The sequence below is a fragment of the Arachis hypogaea genome, chromosome 9 (assembly GCF_003086295.3).
Source record: "Arachis hypogaea cultivar Tifrunner chromosome 9, arahy.Tifrunner.gnm2.J5K5, whole genome shotgun sequence".
Taxonomy (NCBI): domain Eukaryota; kingdom Viridiplantae; phylum Streptophyta; class Magnoliopsida; order Fabales; family Fabaceae; genus Arachis; species Arachis hypogaea.
In genome coordinates this window covers 104,794,819-104,812,284 of record NC_092044.1, presented here as the reverse complement: position 1 = coordinate 104,812,284, position 17,466 = coordinate 104,794,819, and the positions used below count along the sequence as shown (strand labels likewise).

At 38.2% G+C, this 17,466-nt stretch overlaps 3 protein-coding genes across 4 annotated transcripts; 2 read left to right on the top strand and 1 right to left on the bottom strand.

The window, feature by feature from the left end:
- The first annotated feature begins 1,745 nt into the window (after window positions 1-1,745).
- LOC112711461 (uncharacterized) lies at window positions 1,746-3,915 on the top strand. Its single transcript, XM_025764125.3, has one exon. The coding sequence runs from the start codon at window positions 2,044-2,046 to the stop codon at window positions 3,502-3,504; it is 1,461 nt and encodes a 486-aa protein (XP_025619910.1). The 5' UTR covers window positions 1,746-2,043; the 3' UTR covers window positions 3,505-3,915.
- A 118-nt stretch (window positions 3,916-4,033) lies between these two features.
- LOC112711462 (nudix hydrolase 26, chloroplastic) lies at window positions 4,034-6,826 on the bottom strand. Of its 2 annotated transcripts, none has more exons than XM_025764126.2 (6): window positions 6,137-6,826; window positions 6,003-6,053; window positions 5,266-5,358; window positions 4,815-4,909; window positions 4,473-4,587; window positions 4,034-4,368 (listed from the first exon to the last, which is right to left on the bottom strand). In XM_025764126.2, the coding sequence occupies exons 1-6, from the start codon at window positions 6,320-6,322 to the stop codon at window positions 4,303-4,305; spliced, it is 606 nt and encodes a 201-aa protein (XP_025619911.1). In that variant the 5' UTR covers window positions 6,323-6,826; the 3' UTR covers window positions 4,034-4,302. The 2 variants fall into 2 exon arrangements, with proteins under 2 accessions (XP_025619911.1, XP_025619912.1); XM_025764127.3 differs by having other exon boundaries at window positions 4,473-4,574.
- A 1,208-nt stretch (window positions 6,827-8,034) lies between these two features.
- On the top strand, window positions 8,035-9,339 carry LOC112709420 (uncharacterized). The gene has a single exon (XM_025761306.1). The coding sequence runs from the start codon at window positions 8,035-8,037 to the stop codon at window positions 9,337-9,339; it is 1,305 nt and encodes a 434-aa protein (XP_025617091.1).
- Window positions 9,340-17,466: the final 8,127 nt, after the last annotated feature.

Below are 17,466 nucleotides of genomic sequence, written 5' to 3'. Positions count from 1 at the left end.
CTTCAGTAAAAAGTGGACACGACCCCCCACTTTCCACAATAACATTTTTAATGAAGTACGTTGAACTGGGGGCTCCATTACTAATTCGCCCAATCGAGTTATAACTCATCAAGAAGTTCAACCTGCTTCATTAAAAACTCTCCTCGGGCTAAGCTTGGGACTGGGATATGGCAGTTACAAATATAACTTATAACTTGGTATCGCACGTTACAGCTCGGCTTTTATGAGCTATAACTCGGCCAATTAACGTTTCAAATCGGAACCGCTGACCAAACGGTACAATAATCAGATACGTTATCAATCCCCTCCAAGCCAACGTAAATGCTAAAACCATAACCGACGAGAGGCTTACCATACAAAAGCAAGGTAAAGTATCTTCTTCAGACAATTCGAACAATACATTATACTGACTTAAGCATTGGAGTGCCTTTGCAGGTACACTCCTTCCCCTTTCCATTGCTCACGCTCTCACACTTCATCAAAAGGAAAAGCTCGAATTTGGAAGATTGACAGTCCAGCCTTGAGAGATAAGCTCGGCAATCGTTTGTCACGAGAAGCCGACTTGTTCCCCAGACAAGAACAAGTCGACTCTCGATGAAAATTAAAAGCACCAATATAATGAGTTAAAAGGTCTTGAGAGAACCATTACCACAAAAACTAATTCATATGATAGAAAAGTCAAGAGTTTATAAGACTTTTTTCAGATGTTAGTCTTTTGATATAAGACTTTTTTTTTCAAATATTAGTCCTACAAAACTCATAACAAATTTGTATATTTTTTTAGTTATATTTTACTATATTTAATTATGTATTTTTTTAAAAGATATTAATTTTAATATATCGTTAATATAAAGAATTTGATATAGTAATTCAATTAAATTTATGTATTTAGATATTTTTTTTTTGAAAATATTGTATGTACACAAAAATTTATTTACCAAATCAATTATTATATGTATTGTTTAATAGTTTAACTTATTTTGAATTTGTGTTTTATATTTTAACTTCAAAAATGCTATTTGTACGCTAAAATCAACTATTTATGTATAAATATGTGTAATTTAATTTATTTTTAATGTGTATTTATATTTTAACATGTATTTTATATTGATAGCTGATTTTAGTGACTAATTTTGATGTATATATAGCATTACTCTTTTAACTTGTATTTTATATAAAGTTTAATATAATGTGCAAATCACATAATTGTACCTTTAATTTTAAAATTAATTATTTGTGTTAATATGTGCTAATATGGTTATACACAACCAGTTATTTCTACAAATTTCTTTAATACTAACCATGTATGAAATTATCTTTTTTAAAAGACATAATTATATTCAATGATATTATAATAAAATATGGATATTTATAAGTGTTTTGCTTAGATTGATGGATAGTTTTTTCCTTTTAAAGTTTGTTTTTCTCATTGCTTTTATGTCTTTAGTCAAATCCATGAATATTCTCATAGATTTGAATATTCTTGGAATAAAATAGAATTTGGATAAAGAAATAATTGGATGATAACATAAAAATCAATTATACATAATTACAAAAATAATAAAAATTTCATTGTATTATCGTTTGAATGGTGATAAAATATGAATTTAATTGGATGATAATAGTTGAAAAAAATAGTTGTAAAAAAAAAAAAACGGATGATAGTAGTAAAAAGTTATAGTATAATTATTGAATAAAAATTGAACTGTGAAAATAAAAGTTATCTAAAAGAATTTAAATTCTCTAAAAAATCAATAATTAACATTAACACTACATACAAATAATAAAAAACAGAAAAAAAGATAAAGAAAATTCCAATCCATTTTCCTATTAGGAGAGTGTCAAAGGAAAACCCTAAATCCCAATTTTAACTTGAAGATTTCCTTTAAAAGGAGCATTTTTCAAATGGATCAGGAGAGAGCAATTAGTGCGGCACAGTAATTAGGTCTCTAGAGTCTGTATTTCGTTGGATTCCCTCTGCAGGTTCGTCACTCTCACTTCTCTCTCTGGAACCTTGGTATAATTCCAACAATACATGTTCTCATGAATTCTTTTGAATCAAACCAACATGTTAATCCCAATTCACCCTCAATAACACCCCACCCCATCAAATCAAAATTCAATTTTTTTGCATTTTACACACTGCCCTTATTGCTTCTTATTTTAGCAGTCACATTAGGTTTCACAAGAACAAATTACTATAAAGTTCACTACTTGAGACACTCACTAACATCACAAACCCTAATTCAAGCAATTGGGTCTCTGTTTTCACCCCCAAAATCAGTTTTTGTGCCCTCCCAATGTGTGCTATGGATGGCTCCTTTTCTCTCAGGCGGTGGGTATAGCTCAGAGGCTTGGTCTTATGTTCTGTCCCTTCATAGCCACACCAAAATGCATTCATTTAGGTTGGCAATTGAGCACCATGGAGATCAAGAATCATTGGAATTTTGGGAGGGTTTGCCACAAGAAATGAAGAATTTGGCTTATGAGCTATACCGAACAGAGTGTAGAATGAATGAGACCATTGTGGTGTGCCATAGTGAACCTGGTGCTTGGTACCCCCCATTGTTTCAAACTTTTCCATGCCCTCCATCACCTTTTTACAGTGATTTCAAGTCTGTGATTGGTAGGACTATGTTTGAGACTGATAGAGTTAATGGTGAACATGTAGAGAGATGTAACAAAATGGATTATGTTTGGGTTCCCACTGATTTTCACAAATCCACATTTGTGGGAAGTGGGGTTGATCCTTCCAAGGTGGTGAAGATTGTTCAACCTATTGATGTTAAGTTCTTTGATCCTGCCAAGTACAAGCCATTGGATCTCGCATCAAGAGGGCAATGCATTTTAGGCTCTTCTAGCACGAAGAACAATTTTGTGTTTTTGAGTATCTTCAAGTGGGAGTATAGGAAAGGTTGGGATGTCTTGTTGAAAGCATACTTGAAGGAATTCTCAAAGGATGATAATGTTGCTTTGTTCTTGTTAACAAATCCATATCACACTGATAGAGATTTTGGGAACAAAATAATGGATTTTGTGGAGAGTTCCGATCTTGGAGAACCGGTTGGGGGTTTTGCTCCTGTATATGTTATCAATTCCCACATAGCGCAAAGTGAGTTGCCGAGAGTTTACAAAGCGGCTGATGCGTTTGTTCTTCCTTCGAGAGGAGAGGGATGGGGGAGACCTCTTGTGGAAGCCATGGCAATGTCGCTGCCGGTGATTGCAACGAATTGGTCAGGGCCAACTGAGTATTTGACAGATGATAATAGCTATCCACTACCTGTGGATGGAATGAGTGAAGTGATGGAAGGGCCATTCATGGGGCATCTTTGGGCTGAACCTTGCGTGGATGAACTTCAGAATCTTATGAGGTGGGTGAAGGATCATCGCAATGCAGCTACGGCCAAAGGAAGAAAGGCGAGGGAGGACATGATAAGAAGGTTCTCACCTGAGATTGTGGCTGACATTGTGACAGAACAGATAGAAAACATTCTAAGGCAATGAGATTATTGTTCCTGGTCTTGTCTATTCTTTTCACAGCTGTCAGAATCTGTGCAATGCTTGACTCGCAGGGTGATTGATGTTCTAAGTGAAGATATTACAGAGTTCTCAGGAATTTGATTGAGACACTGAATCTTAAGGAATGGAAAGTAGTTTCTTCAATGTGTATACTTTTTCTTTTCTTGGAAATTTATGTGAATGTTTTTTCATTGAAAAGGCTCCATCAAATTTTGGGCAATATTTTGCTGCTGTTTTAGTAGGGGCAAAGAGAGAGGGATAACACTACTGTTTGCTTGTGCAAATTATCCAGTGTACAGAAAAGAGAAATCCTAGTAAAAGTGTAAAACACGATCTCACTTTGTTGATGCGCATATTATTTTGATACTAAAATAGAAATATATTACTAGTGAATTACTTTCATGTCCATTGGGAATCTGGTAGCCCTATATGGTGACAAGTTTCAGGGTCCCTTATTTGAAGGCACAGACATTGTTGAACATCCTTAAGTAGTTTTTCCTTTTCTTCCAAGACATAAGTGTGAATTTTCCAGTAAAATTTATTTGTATCGGGTTATTTTTGTACATACTCTAGATAGGTATCAAAGACAAATACAAATGAGGTATCAGATACTTCATTCATGAAACAAAATTGGACAGATGCCTATAAATACAATTCATGGCCCTCCCCAAATGAAAACACAATACAGGTTATGGCCAAGAGACACAGTTTGTATACATTATTTTCTACGCAGCCCACACAATTCTAAGGCAACTGTCATTGCCATAACAATTTCAGCAAAACTTATTGGAGATGTGGAGCAAAAGCTGCTAGGACTTCCTTGTACACAGGCTTCTTGAAATCCACTGCCTGAAAAATGCAAATAGAAGATATAAGCCAAGTCAATTTCGCTTAGAGCATCACACATTCTAAATTGGGGTGAAGAAATGTTTATCACAGTCACCATTACTCACAAGCTCAATTACTTTCTCTGGTGGCAGCCATGACCATTCACCGAACTCAGCTTTCTCAGTACCATCACCCAAAAGATTGATTTCTTGATCTTGACCAGTGAACTTAAAAAGAAACCTATGAATATCAAGGGATCAAGAATAGTATTGCCAAAACCAAGATATAACTTCTTCCCCAAATTAATACACACACAGCTTTAAAGTATATCTATAACTCTCTATAAACTCATTGAATAGGGGGGTAAAAATTGTTAGAAGCATCCATCGGTTACAAAATGTTATCTGACTAGTATGGGGTTGTTAGCAACATAATTTGATATGGACTGAGCAGATCCAATTGTTTACCATTTTTGTGCTTGACCCTTCCAATCAGATCCCCACTGAATATTCAATTTCTCCCTGACTTGTGGTGGGAAGTCATATGTCAACCAATGAGGTGCCTGCAAGAAAAAATCCAACACGATGAGTATGTAGAAGTTCTTCCACAGAGAGAGAGAGAGAGAGAGAGAGAGAGAGAGAGAGAGAGAGAGAATGGAGGAGGAAAATAGGTTGGTAAGTAGTAGAAGCTTGCTATATAACATGGTTTCATATATATCATATAGTAACATATGCAATGCCTAATTAGTATTATATGGAACAATATAAGTATAAATATAACCATATTTAATCAACGAGACATTTGAATGGCAAAACATGATTGAGTGGTCATAACTTATAAGAGAACCTAGATGGAAGAACTATGTAACTTGTCCGAAAATCTTTGTAGAAGGCAAGAAAAGGACTTTATAATTTGCACCTCAGAAATCACTTCTGCGGAACTAACTCCTGTCTCTTCCCTTAATTCTCTGATAGCTGCATTTCTTGGATCCTCACCTTCATCAATACCACCCTAAAAAATACCACATTAAGTTCATTACAGACTTAATACAGCTATATATCATTCCTTTCAACAAATAATACATTGCAAGAACGATATAAGCAGCATAACTCTCTGTCTTTGGATTTCTTTCTCTGTCTATTTACTCATTAGCAAGTAGCAACACTATTTAGAACTCCCATGTTGGTGCAGCCTATGCAAATTTCTAGTCAGATACTAAATACTTTTAGTTTCAAATAACATAATCATAAAAGGGACTCTAAGTTTAGTTATCAAGAATAATTATACACTTGCACCTAAAAAAACAATTGTTCTCAAGGGTGGGTTTGTGAGCCAAGAATGGATTTATAGTTAGTTACTCCATGAAGCCTCACTTTCTTCTCTTCCCATCCAAAACATCAACCCACAAGTAAATAGTTTATACTTTTACAATAACATTTTAATATAGTTGAAAGCAGACTTTTTTTTCTAATATTCTAAAAGATTGAGGACTAAATTGCCAATTAAGTATTACACTAAATAAATTAGGGCAGAAAATATACCTAATTTGAATTTATTAAAAGTAGCTGAAAACTCATACAGTGATTAAAAGTAAACAAAATAGAGATAACATGAAAATAATAATGATTGCAAAATAAAAAATAAAAATGAATGACCTGCGGCATTTGCCAAGCATTGGGTATGTCCAACCTCGAAGCCGCAAAGATCTGAAAACAGAGAAACCCTAATTAAAAGACAGTTACTGAGAGAGAGAGAGAGAGAGAGAGAGAGAGAGAGAGAGAGTTGGTGCCTTTTTGTCATTGTTGATGAGGCAGATGCCAACGTTCCTGCGGTAACCTTCGGGAGCAGCTTCCATTGACGATGATGATGAGCAACGAAAGGAGAGTGGCAGCGACGAGAATTTAAGCAGCTTCGAAGGGTATTTCGGGAAACGGAAAACTACTGGTGAAGGGTGCGCTATTCGGCATAAAGCCATTCCAGAGAAGAGGAGCGCCTCCTTTTTATGGGATGATTAGAACCCATTTCACCTTATTCGGAATCGGAGCTTCACTCACCCCTCGTACTTTACCAAAATGCCCTTCTACCACTATTTTTCTTTCCCCTTTCCTACTCTAACTAGTGCATCCACCCATGCGTTGCACGGGCATGAGAAAAAATTAATAAAAGATATATTAGGTATATGTATAAAAAAGATAGGGCAAAAAATAAAAGATAGGGCAAAAAATAAAAATAAGCTAAGCTGAGTAATATTTTACATAAATCAGTCAAAGTAAAATTTGCTTCATTAATCAACTAAATCACGTTTACATGTAGTTTGAAACAGGTAAGTTCGAACTCAACTAACATATAATTCGAATCATGTAGATTCGAATTATACACTGACACACGAACTAACATAATTTGAAGTCACCTGATTCGAATTACACACTAACAAAGTAATTCGAATCAGGTTGATTCGAACTACTCACAATGACGCAATTCCATGTAATTCGAAATGGGTTAATTCGAATTATAAAGGACCAGTCGTGTATATATATGGTGTGAACATGAATTGATCTCATTAGAGTGGAAAAATGGCTAGTGAGGAGAGTTTTGTAGTTTTGGTTCACCACAGACGATCGATTAAGAGGAAAACACGATCCGGTGTAAAGTTCACTGGTAAGGATCCTCTCAGTATTTTCTTGAGGCCTACGACGAGCTATGATGACCTTGTCAGTTCTGTTCTACGGAAACTTGGTCTAGAAGGCGTGAAACGGGTTAAGAAGTTCTTCTATCGCATTCCAATCTCGGTCCTCCAAGAAATCGTGAAATATGATTATTTCACGATCAGTAGTGATGAGGACTTGCAGGTCCTGTTTCATTGTCGACGGCAGTTTTCTGAAGTGAGGACACCAGAACTGTTGGCAAAGTTAGTTGACGTGGTATCCAGCTCGAGGGTTCGAACCGGAATACCCCACTGTAGCCACGGTAGCCGGTTCTAGCTCCAGACATGCCGGTGCATCTTCCTCCGTACCTATGTATGATCCTCCGGTCCATCCTGTCGCCTCCCCTTCGTTCGCAGTGGATCTCAACGGAAGCGGAGGTGGCAAGGTTGGAATAGGGGATTATGTGCCGACCCCTTTATAGTTTGCTGCACCAGCTGGTCTTGGAGATGCATTGTTGGATGATCGAGACGACGACGATGTGGAGCCGGATATCATTGCTGACGACAGTGGCGATGATATTGGACTGAGTGAGCCTGCTGGTGCGGGAGGTGGTTCTAGCTCTGGCACACAGCAGTACCCTCCACATTTTTCATCTTTCGACTTGGATGCAATGAGACAGGAGGGGGATCCTGGGGAGCCTGCTGGTTTTGGCGCTAGAGATGCGGAAGGGTCTGTAAGTTTAACAAAGTTTCAGGTTGGTCAGCAATTTCAGGACAAGGATGAGGCTGTGTTAAGTGTGAAGACTTACAGCATCCGACGCGGGGTACAGTACAAGGTGGTGGAGTCTGACTATCACCGGTATGTTGGGAAGTGTACTGAGTTTGGGAATGGGTGCACATGGTTGATTCAGCTTAGCCTCCGGTAGCGCAAGGGCATTTGGGAGGTCAAGAGGTACAACAGACCATATACGTGTCTAGCAACCTCCATCTCCAGCGATCACAGGAGTTTGGATTATCATGTGATCTGAGCATTCATCATGCCAATGGTTCGGGCTGATGCATCTGTATGCATCAAGGTACTCTTAAATGCCACGGCCGCACACTTTGGGTTTAGACTGACATACAGGAGGGTCTGGCTGGCGAAGCAGAAGGCCGTTGCCCACATCTATGGTGATTGGGATGAGTCGTATAACGAGCTCCCTAGGTGGGTGTTAGGAGTTCAGTTGACGATGCCTGGTACGGTTGCAGTCCTTAGGACGAGCCCAGTTCAAGTTTGGGGACAGGTGGACGAGTCGCAAGCTTATTTTCACCGACTGTTCTGGACGTTTCCACTATGTATCGAGGCATTCCATCATTGCAAGTTGTTGGTCAGTATTGATGGCTCCCATCTGTATGGCAAGTATGGCAGAACGTTGCTCGTCGCGATAGCACAGGACAGGAACTCCAACATTCTGCCTGTTGCATTCGACCTGGTTGAGGGTGAGAATGCCGATTCCTGGCCCTTCTTCCTCTCCCACCTGCGTCAGCACCTGACCCCGCAGCCGGGACTGCTGGTTATATCAGACAGGCATAACGACATCAAGGCCGCCCTTGAGGCTCCTGACGGAGGATGGCTACCTCCAGCTGCCTACCGCGCATTCTGGATTCGACATGTGGCAGCAAATTTTGCCCTGACCTTCAAGGGCAAGGACGCAAGGAGGCTACTTGTGAATGCAGCATATGCTAAGACTGAGGTGGAGTTCGACTACTGGTTTGATATTATGCGGTCTGAAGACCCTGCCATGTGTGAGTGGACGAACCGGATTGAATATTCTTTGTGGACACAACATCGTGATGACGATCGGCGATTTGGGCACATGACGACAAATATCTCCGAGTGTGTATATTCAATCCTAAAGGGGGTCAGGAATCTCCCGGTGTGCTCGCTGGTCAAGGCAACTTACGACAGGTTGGCCGAACTATTCGTCCGCAAGGGGAGAGAGGCTGAGGCCCAGCTCGGCACCGGACAACAGTTCAGTCAACACCTTGTGAAGTGTATCAAGGCCAATCTGAAGACGGCGAGGTGCTTTACGGTGACTTTGTACGACAGAGATAACTCAGAGTTCACCGTCGCGGAGACGACTCCTACTGGTATGTTTTCACTGGGTACCTACAGGGTCTCACTTGCAAGTCAGACATGTGATTGCGGATACTTTCAGGCACTTCATTTCCCGTATCCTCACGCCCTGGCGTGCTGTGCCTATTCACGGCTTACTTGGCTGCCATATGTACACCAGGTGTATCGTCTTAGCTCGGTGTTCAGTGTGTATCGGATGGGGTTCACACCTCCCATTCCCGAGGGTTTCTGACCACCATACGATGGGCCGACAGTGATCCCAAACCCGAACAAGAGGCGTGCGAGGGAGGAACGTCCCAGGTCCACTAGGATACAGACCACTATGGATGAGACAGATCCGAACAGGCCAAAGAGATGTGGCCTATGTCGGCAGCCCGGGCACACACATCAGGATTGTCCACAGCTTGGAGGACCAAGCCATACAGGACCACATGATTAGTTGTACTATTAGCTTTATTACTATGTTCATTTCACTTTTGCTGTTAGAGTCCAATGTTTTCGGTTTTGTTACATGGAGTTGTTAAGTGAAAAAAAAAATTGTTACTGTTAACTGATGTACTTTGATTTGGTTATTACTTAATGAATGTGTTCCGTGTCCAACGTGCCATATGACGTCTCCGATAAATACATAAGGCAATAACACATTCTTCAAATTAAATGATACATGATAAACAAAATATCCAAATATCTTTAAAAAATAGTGTACACTCATGGTCAAATTAACGGAAACACGATAAAGCAATACGGAACGCAAACATACATAACCAAAATACAACTCGGATCGTAAAGATACATGAAAGACATAAATAAAGGTGTCTAAGATACAACACTAATCATGAAATAAAGGCATACATCATACACAAGTCATCTAAATAGGTGCGAACCGGTGCCGCAACGACGGAGAACCCGTGTCCTATAGCCTCTCCGAATAAGTGGCTCCTCGTCCTCGATCTCATCCTCGCTGTCATCTGGTGCTTGCTGTGCAGATGGCCTAGGCTGGACATCTAACAGTCGTGAGGCAGACCCTGAAGGAAATGACTCTCCTCGGACGGGTGCCCTAGACGGCCCGGCAAATGAATATGACCCAGCAATATATGCGGAAGGAGGGGTACCACCCAATGCAAAATAATCAGGAGCAGCCACGGTAGGAGGCTCGTTCAGATCGACATCTAATGGTGCCTGTATCCCGTCACTGGACCCCACCGACGTGCCAGCTCATCCTCCTGCATAATGGCATTCATCTCGTCTAGGAAGTGTGACCCCCCGAAATCTGCATCAAGACCATCACCGGCCAGGAAGTCTGCATACATCATCCTCGGGCTAACCAATGGGGTACTTTCCTGAAGTGTCTGGTCGGCACCGAGAACACCAACGAAGTAATCGCCTAGTGGACCCGATCCAAGTCCGCCGTCACGATCGCCAGAACCATCTCCCATACCAGACCCGTACTACTCTCCACCATGCCCGCCATGATGGGGACTAACACCCCCTACTCCAGCATCGCCTCCAGCATCTCTCCTGCCAGGACCCTGCTGATGACCGCCGTTGTCATCGTAACCATGATCACGGTGATCCTGCCTTGCAGCACGCGCTCTCTGTCTACCTCTACGCCCTCGTCGTCTACCTCCACCTCTACCCGCTGCGTCACTCTCGTCCAAGGCCTGGTCTAGCCACCTCCACTCACGCTGGCTCCGTCGTGTCCCGACGCGAGCTCTCCTCTCAACCCAATGCCTATCCGGAACGTCGTCAACACGGTCCATGTCAGGAACTCAATCGGCACCCCTCTACGTCACCTCAACAGGAATAGGAACGGCTCTCGGATCCCCAGGTACATCTCTAGTGACAAGAACCTCTTTCCATGCTAACTCCACCAGTCCAAGAAGTCATGTAAGGGTCCCGGGTCAGCAACAACATCAAACTGGAGAACGTAGTCTGTGCGGCTCTCCCAATGAAGATGCCAGAACTGCAAATTGTACGGAAACCAACGATCACTTCCTCTCCCGTCCTTCGATATCAAGAAGTCGATGTTCAGGGCAGGCTGAAGGCGGGACTGAACTCCACCGAACTGCGGTAACACCCTATCAATCTGATGCCACTCTATCACCGCAAAATATATCAGTGCCGTCACACACCGCCATAACGCCGTATGACGAGGCTCCAACACCTCTGGATGCACAACTTGAAGGACGTCGGGAGAGCTATATGGCATCCAGATAAACTAAAATAAGATATGAACATTGTAAGGCCGAATAGTAATCCAAATGCTGAAACTATAATTAACTAGACAAACGAGGTTAGTATACTCACATCCCTGGCCTGTAACATGTCTATCCTCAGTCTCCACATCTGCACTCAAGGTCCCTTCTCGCTACCGGAAGGATTGTGACCTGACCACCTGCATATCACATCGATGTTATAGCGTTTTAAAGGCGTGACAAAATAGTATAACATTATACGCAGACATGGAATTAAAAAACACAGCTAGAAATAGAAAAGTCCGAGAATGGTACCTCGAGGCCAACGGCCAGCTGAACGTATCATACCCAGGAGGCCTAAATGTAGGAAAGGGCCAGAAGATCCAGGATTAAGGTAACTATAAAGGGTCAGCTAACTTCACCACATGTCTGTTGGCCACTCGGTACATGCAGCGGTACAACCATGCTAGTACTGTCGAACCCCAGCTGTAGCCACCCATCTCCTCAAGCTTAGCCATGTAGGGTAGCCATCTGATGTAAATACGGTTGCCAGACTTGTTGGCAAATAGTTGGGTACCCAACAACATCATGATATTGGCGCGAGCAAAGCGCCTCATTGTCTCCTCATCGGCTCCCGCGGGGCACTCTCCAAAAGTCTCTTGGAACCAAGTGTAGTTCACTGCGAACTTCTGAATTTGGTTCGTAGGAGATAACACGCCAAGCAACTCCTGGAACCACACCCAAGCTAGACGGCCACCCTGGATGTATATGTGAAAATCTGTCAGGCAACCACTGACATAACGTCCGTCCACTGGCAACCCCAACTAGTACGCCACATTCTGAAGTGTGATCATGCACTCTCCGAACGGCATGTGGAATGTGTGCATCTCTGGACGCGACCGCTCGACGAAGGCACTGACAAGGGGCTCATCTAATCGGAACCATCTATTGTTCAGTCTCGCAAGATGGTATAATCCGGCCATCTACAAGTACGGAACGTATCTCTCATCGAGTCGCATGCCCTGTTGCCGCCGCATGCTCGAGATGCATCGCTGGGGCTACGCATTACATGGACCGCATAATTAGAACCACTTACAAAACCACTAACAAAAACAACTAACAACATAAACCACGTATAGAAACCACTAACAGAATCTACATGCAAAACGAACATAATAAACCACTAGCAAAACTATGTGCTTAAACCGCTAACATAAACCACTAACATTCACCAATTCCAAGACCACCAACATAAACCGTTAACATAAACCGATAACATAAACCATCAACAAAACCGTATACAAAACCACTAAAATCAAATGCATTCAATACCACTAACAAAAACCGCAAACAAAAACCACTAACATAAACCGCTAACAGAACTGCATGCAAAACCTCTAAAATAAACCACTTGCAATACCACTAACATAAACCACAAACAAAACCACTAACTAAAAGCACAAAACTCAACTGAATTCAAAACCACTAACATAAACCACATCCAAAACCACTAACGTAAACCACTAACAATACCACATGCAAAACTACTAACGTAAACCACTAACATAAACCGCCAACAAAGCCGCAAATAAAACCATTTCAATAAACCACATGCAATACCGCCAATAAACACCACATGCAGCACCACAAACATAAACCACTAGCAAAATAATTAACTACTAACCTCATCGTTGATGACCCCGGCAATATGAGCCACTCTATCCAAGCGATATAGTCTACCTGGATCATCCCCCATCAGCTAACTATCTTGCTCGAGCCTTTGTCGGAACGAATCTGGGTCGTTTTCTCTAAGATTTGGTGGGTCTGAGAGTAGGAAAGTGATTCGAATGGGGTGGATTCGAACTCCTTTTATAGCCAAATCTAGTGTAATTCGAAACAGGTTAATTCAAATTACTACTAGTGGCTAAAAAAGAGTAATTCGAATCAGGTAGATTCGAATTATGTAGTGTTTCGTTTCACAAGCTAATTCGAATAAGCTTGCCTCGATTTATCCAATGTGTAATCGGATTCGAATTATGCTATGTTCACGTGCTAAGGTGATTCGAACCAGCTTGTTTCGAATTACATGCAAACCTAGTTCGATGTATTTTGATTCCAACTATATGATTTTGTGCAATGGTGGATTCCTGAATCAGCTTTCCATTTGGTTGATTTGCGAAATATTTACCTCTTCTTGGCTTATCTTAGTGTTTTGCCCGTATAAAAATAATATTCAGTCAGCTTAAATACACATATAGATTAAAATTTGACAAAAAAACATATAAGTATACAATAGATCAATTTATTTATAAGATCCAGGATTTAATATAGCATCATGGAATAATTACTCCCATAACTCATAAGCATGCTAATTTATGTGAATGGAATTGAAGAAATAAAAATTAAATTCTACATGTTTATTGTAATTTTTTTTTGGGTCGGAATTCAACGTATAAATTTAATAATAACATTTTAGGTCAACATAATGACATCTTTTTATAGGTATAAATGATATAAATATATAAAATTACCAATTGTGATTTATTTTAACTACTAATAACAAAATTTGATTGACATCGTGCATTATAGAACACAATGAGTAATTATTTGAAATATTAATTATTCTCTTAATATTTAAAAAAATAAAAATTTAAATATATATTATTTTTGAAATTATTAAAAAGATTTAATACTTTCTTATTTAAAAATTAAGATGAGATTTAAGATTTTTAAATTTTTTTCTTAAATGTATCACATATCAATTGTGATAAAATGTGATAAAAGATAAGTACGTCAACAAAAACGAAATGCATTCATAAATTACATAAATAAAATAATGAAATATAAAATATTTTTATTAATTATACACAAAAATTTTTGTACTGTATGACTTATAGTAGAATTAGTTAGTGATTAGAAAATAAAATACAATAATAAATATGTAAAACACTTAAAATAATAAAACTGTTTAAAAACTTTAACAATTATTATAATTTACCATATTTTTTTGTTACCTAAAGTATTTTATTTTGTCATTGTATATAACATTTAAAATCTTATATAATTTGAAAGTGTATTATAAATTGATAATTAATTTTAGAGGGACAATTATAAATAAAAAATAATGCAAGAAATAAATAAATTTAAAGATAAAATAATTATGATATAAATATATCAATTATGAATGAATTGTAATATATTATCTTAAACTATTTTATTTTTAAGACTGTAAAACTAAAAAGTATACAAAAAAAAATTAGTTGATACATATTATAGTTAATGCACAATTTTTTTAGTGATAAGACACTTTTTACAGAAATCATAAACCATCTTCAACGGTGAGGACTTTGGCAATTTTTTCTGACACAAAATAAGTTCCTCCCGTTGGAGCAAAATGAAATAGGTCCTTGCACAAGGCCTAAAGGAACAAAGTCCCTCTAAATAGGGACTGGAAGTAACGTTATTTAAATAAATAATTATATAAAATTTTACTTAATTATATTAAATAATTATATTTTTATTTAATTAATAATTTATATTAATAATTTAAATAATAATTAAATTGTAGTTAATTTATTAATAATTATAATAATTAATTAGATTAAATAATTAAATTTTTATTTAATTAATTATTTATTTTTTATTAAAAAATTTTACAAATTAGTGTGATTTTGAATTATATATTGTATATTTATTGTTATATATGAATTTTTTCAATAATTAATATCTTTTAATAGTAAATTATTTTTAAATTTATAAATTTAAATAATATTATTGAAAAAAATAATTACATTAATTTTAAGTATTTTAATTAATTAATTAAGTGAGACCATAATAGGAACTAAAGTTAGTTCCTTCTATTGGAGAAGAGAAAGATGCTTTGAGTTCCTATTTACTATTTATGACGCAAAAGCTGATGTGGAATTATTTTTTATGACAGGTGGGCTATAAATAGGAATTGGGATGAGTTCCCTACTGAAAATTGTCACTAATGAAAATACACAACTTATACAATACATTATCACCACGATTTGACAAGGTATGAATTTTAAAACTGTCATTAAAAGGTATGTTGACTTGTGTTCATCATCAATGAGCATACACTTTTCAAATGATGCTCACTAATAAAAATATTTTGATAACTAAGGATTTGTCTTCGAGGTAATAAAAAATTATAAACAAAATAAATATTGACAAAAATATTTATCCATAAAACAGATGACATCCACATATCTATATAGACTTAACCTAAAAAATAAAAAGTTTAAAATTTTTTATCATAACCTAATGAAACCCAAAATAAAATATCATCCATCATAACTCTTAAACTACCATAAAGACTATAAGAATAAAAAAGAAACAATATAGTCAATGCAATTACCACTCATCATTGAAGATATATTCAATCTTCGGGTCATTATATGATACAGATGTAAATCCATACAGATTTACAGATTTTATATTTGAATGAATATAACATTGACACATTGCTGCCTTTTGACAGGGCTTGTCTCCCATCTTTGTGGTAGCCGTGGCTGAGCCGTTAGCCAATGGTTTTTTGCTGGAGTATCTATTAATGGATTTTTTGAGGTGGGCTTAGGGAAAAAAAAGAGGGTATTCAAAGAAAATGGGTATTTATTTTTTTTTATGTTGGTAGTGGGATAAAGAAAAAAAGAAACGAATGATGCGTTGCATCCATGGAGGCGAAGCTATGACGAAGGCATTGTCCCCAAAAACAATGCCCTAGGGTCGAAGAATAGGAACATGGGCAGTGAAGGTGTTGGAGTCGTGCAAGTTCAAGCCGGGAAACAGGCAGCAGTCGACGGTGTGGAATCGTGGCGTAAGGCTCGCCGAGTGCATCTGGCCGTAGACGTCTCCGCTGCAGGCGTGGTCAGAAGTTGGTCCTGTTGGCGTTGTGTCGTCTGCGGTGGTTTGTCTTTTGGAGTAAATTGTATTCAACCATGTAGCAGCAGGGGTCTTATCCATGTTCTCTGGTGAGTAGTGTTCTTTCATCATGTGTCCATCTTTTATTTCATTTGCATGTTTGAAACTGTCATGTGATTGGGGGAGAAAATGATTCTTGTAGATTTGAGTGTTATCGAATTTCTGTAGGCTTATTATATTTCGATGGCTATAAGCATGAGGTGGTTTAAAAAAATTATGGTGCCTGTGTGAAGAAGTTGATTTTTTTGTTTCTGGGAATTGATCATTGCCATTAGACATTGTCCGTCGGAACCATATCTCCCAACATAAACGTGCTGTTTGGTAATGAAAATGTTAGAAATGTGTTGGTTCTTTCAATGAAGGGAGATTTTTTATTTTTTTTTTTGGCTAAAATATTGCTTCTTATGGGATAGTAAATTTGGAAAAAGGGGGTGCAGTGTATATTAGCATTGGAGAATGCTTTATGATGCTTGGCTTCACGTGAGTCATGCCTGGCATGTGTAAGCAATATTAGTTAGGGAAGGGAATTTAGTCATTGGTTATGGTGAACAAGGAAGAAAGGTCTTTTAGGCATGATATTCATTATTTATTTAAATGCATAGTATTAAACAAATAAATTTTTCACCATAACAACACTTTATTGAGAATATGCCGAAAAATGTCAAGTACTAGGTTCTATTCTGATAACTTTAGTGGTAAATTTAGTTGAAGGCGAAATCGAGTGAAACAGATTTTGTAAGACAAAACGGTCGATATATCGCAAATCTTTAGGCTCCTAAAAATAAACAACGGAGGTTTGATGATGTGTGTGTGTTATCTGTTTTCAGAATAAAATGTTTCCTATGCCAAGCATGCGATAGAGTATGGCTGCCATTCGTTTTTGTATTGGTTCTTATTATAATGTCACTTAACCCTCTTGTTGATATTGTTCTTAACTGTTTTGACGCCATGGAATTTTGATGACTTCCTCAACTGAACCATTCATTCAGGAAGAGAGGGTTGAAAGAGATCCATTATTGAAGGAACGCCCAGTCATTGATACTCATTGAAGGTCGCTAACTACCAGTTCCAAGATTTGATAGGAGGATATGTAAGTTTGTTGTTGTTCCGATTAAATTGATCATTGCACCGGTAATTCAGTGTTCCCTAACTATGGATCAGTAGTTATAAAAATGATTTGATATGCGTTTAATTATGTTAAAATGTGCTGGCTGTCACCC

Coding starts and splice junctions, on each gene's coding strand:
- LOC112711461 (XM_025764125.3), top strand. CDS start 2,044: ATGAATTCTTTTGAATCAAACCAACATGTTAATCCCAATTCACCCTCA.
- LOC112711462 (XM_025764126.2), bottom strand. CDS start 6,322: ATGGCTTTATGCCGAATAGCGCACCCTTCACCAGTAGTTTTCCGTTTC. Junction 4,910..5,265: donor CCGCAGAAGTGATTTCTGAG/GTGCAAATTATA, acceptor TTTTTCTTGCAG/GCACCTCATTGGTTGACATA. Junction 4,369..4,472: donor CAGAGAAAGTAATTGAGCTT/GTGAGTAATGGT, acceptor TGCATTTTTCAG/GCAGTGGATTTCAAGAAGCC.
- LOC112709420 (XM_025761306.1), top strand. CDS start 8,035: ATGGTTCGGGCTGATGCATCTGTATGCATCAAGGTACTCTTAAATGCC.